General features: G+C 40.6%; 1 protein-coding gene across 1 annotated transcript in view; it reads right to left on the bottom strand.

The window, feature by feature from the left end:
* Positions 1-2,382: 2,382 nt before the first annotated feature.
* The window catches only part of igfbp6b (insulin-like growth factor binding protein 6b), a gene marked incomplete at its 3' end in the record, with an annotated part of 2,848 nt that continues 2,584 nt past the window's right edge, over positions 2,383-2,646 (bottom strand). The window contains exon 4 of the mRNA XM_084445863.1: positions 2,383-2,496. Coding sequence (XP_084301989.1) covers positions 2,383-2,496 — 114 coding nt within the window. The remainder of the gene's footprint in view (positions 2,497-2,646) is intronic.

Here is a 2,646-nt window from a genome sequence, read left to right on the forward strand (position 1 = left end):
ATGGATGGGCCCAGAGCAACCACTGTTACTCGGATAGTGGGATAATGTAGCAAATAATATATCTCTCCCATCTCATTATTTCAGTAAATCTGTGATCAGGTCAACTCCTGCCTGAACATGTAGACCTGATATCAGGCCGATGAGTGAGGGACGACTTATCTAAATATTTGTTCTTCTATCCAACTTCATCAAATGCTCTTATGAATGACAAGTAGCCTATTACGCTTATGATAACATTAGGCTACAGTACTGTAGCTATCATAGCTGTTATAGGTCCTCTACTTTAACACAGGCTATTAATCTTGAATACTGAGGGGGCAGCAAGCTACTGTACAGTGCTGTATATAATTTTCTCATGTTCATGCTGCTTGTACATCTCTAAGAATAGCAAGTGGAACCACCCTAGATACAGAAGTAGGACATGACTGTGCTGTGATTCTAGAACCCTACTTTCTTGCATTTTCTGCGAGATCTGCATTTCACATTCTCAAAATGCATGGACAAATTGGATATGCTGTTACCTTGGAAACAGGCATGCGTCCCTTGTATAGGTGCTGGCACAAACTGTCCTTAGTTTGGATTTCATTTCTGTATGCCCTCGGCGGCTGCTCATCACTGTGCCTAGTGCCTGTTCATTCCTCCTGTAATGATGCTAACCTCAACATGAGTGAATGACTTTGATAATGACTTGAGCATCAGACCAACTGTACCTTCCAAACCATTGAGCTTAAAGGCTTTCAACAATGTAGGGATTGTACTGTAACCATTATTCACTATATGAAACACCTACAGTAGGCTATATTCATTGCCTCCATGTTGACTAAGCAGGAATGTGAATGACTGATGACCTTGGTGTGTATTATGTGATTATGTATCTCAAATGTTTAGTAGAGACCAGACTGACCTTCTTTAGTAACACACTGAATTAAACCAACTGTATTTCATAATTATACAGCATTTACCCTCAGTACACGTCCCATTCCCTCATCTCCAGAAGAATAAAAAATACAGTAAGAGCCTTTGTTATATTAATATATGTATTTATTGTTTTCCATTTTATCATCATATATCTTTTAGTTTTAGACTTTGTAAATTTTACAGGTCCCCTGTGCATGGACCCACCATCACGGCACACACACTGGCACAACAAGATCGCTGAGAAATAGGACTCTAATTACACTTTTTTATCACACAATGTCAAGATTTTTGCAAGGACTTGGGAAAGACAATTAAGTAATAAGTGGAACAAATTTGAACTTTCATCAAGATGAGGATTGAAATAGGATGCGTCAAAAGAAAACATAATTGTAATACATTCAGAAATTTAAATGATCAAATATAAATAAGGAGGAATAAAAGAACGTTGTATAACCATAAAATGTACAGCAGTTGAATAGCTTGGATGAGTGTGGTGTAGTTAGCTACGGGGGTGCCGGATGCACGATGCTCTCCCTAACATGAAATAAAATAACCTCTGTATTTAAATAAAAAACTGCTGACAATATAAAAATACATGGCATTGTACTGTAGTTCATTAAATAAACCAACAATTTATATATAAAATATTATATTGACGTGTATAAAAATATGCCTGACAACTTCTTGGATAGGGTAACAGCCATAAGCATTTTAGTCTGCCACTTCAGGACACACACAATCAACCACAAAAATCCAACATATGTACAAACAATCAACTAATAAGCGGTCAGAATACCATTTTGACAAACGGAAAGATGCAAAATCCAAGAACATGTTATGACCATTTTTCTGATTATAGGATACATGTAAAATTCAAGCAGTACTGTAAGGAAAAACATACTCCAAAATAAATTAATAGAAAAAAATGATTCTATCAATGAAGTATAGTAATGTCAGTGTATCTTTGGAGAGAGGGAGAGAGGGTGGTGAGACAGACACAGCTGAACATTGTGTCACACCACCAGCAGTAACAGTATTTCAGCCCACTGAGATAGTTCCAAACACAGGCAGTGTTAGCTATCCTAAAAGACGACATCTACAATGAAGCCAGGACAAGAGCCAGGGAATAGATTACTCAGAACTACAGTTGGATCAGTTGGGTTGAGGCAGTTATGAAGCAGTAATAGTGACATTCAGCAAGTCACTGAATGATGCAGGTGTCTTACGCTGCTGCAACTGTCAAAACATTCAGCTTGATCTTGCTTCTGGGCTGTGTGTGTCTCATTTAGATGTTGTATAGAGAGGACATTGACCAAATTTGGGGTAATTTCCATAGGAAGTGGTTTTTCCCTGCTGTCTCCTGTTCAGGCAGTGTCTAGCACAAGCTAAAGCCACCCCCTCTCCCCCCCACTCCTCCTCCCCTTTCCTCTGCCTCCGGGCTCAGAGCGCTGGGATAGTTTTCCCTCACTCTCCATCGCACGGGAGAGCGCCATCTTCGCTAGCATGTGAGGGCACGGCAGTGCCCAACTCATCCACACACCAACAGTGGCCGCGTTGCATGCCCTTGGAGGAGCGACACTGAGAGAGAGAGGGAGACAGAGAGAGAGAGGAGAGAGAGAGGGAGAGAGAGAGGGAGAGAGAGATTCAGTCATAGCGTGGCAGAGCTGACTTACTCTCTGACCACAGCTGACAGCCAAAGGCTCAGAGACAAGTGCCCTTTATTCTCTT

Source organism: Borostomias antarcticus (genome assembly GCF_949987555.1).
Source record: "Borostomias antarcticus genome assembly, chromosome: 11".
NCBI classification, from domain to species: Eukaryota; Metazoa; Chordata; class Actinopteri; order Stomiiformes; family Stomiidae; genus Borostomias; species Borostomias antarcticus.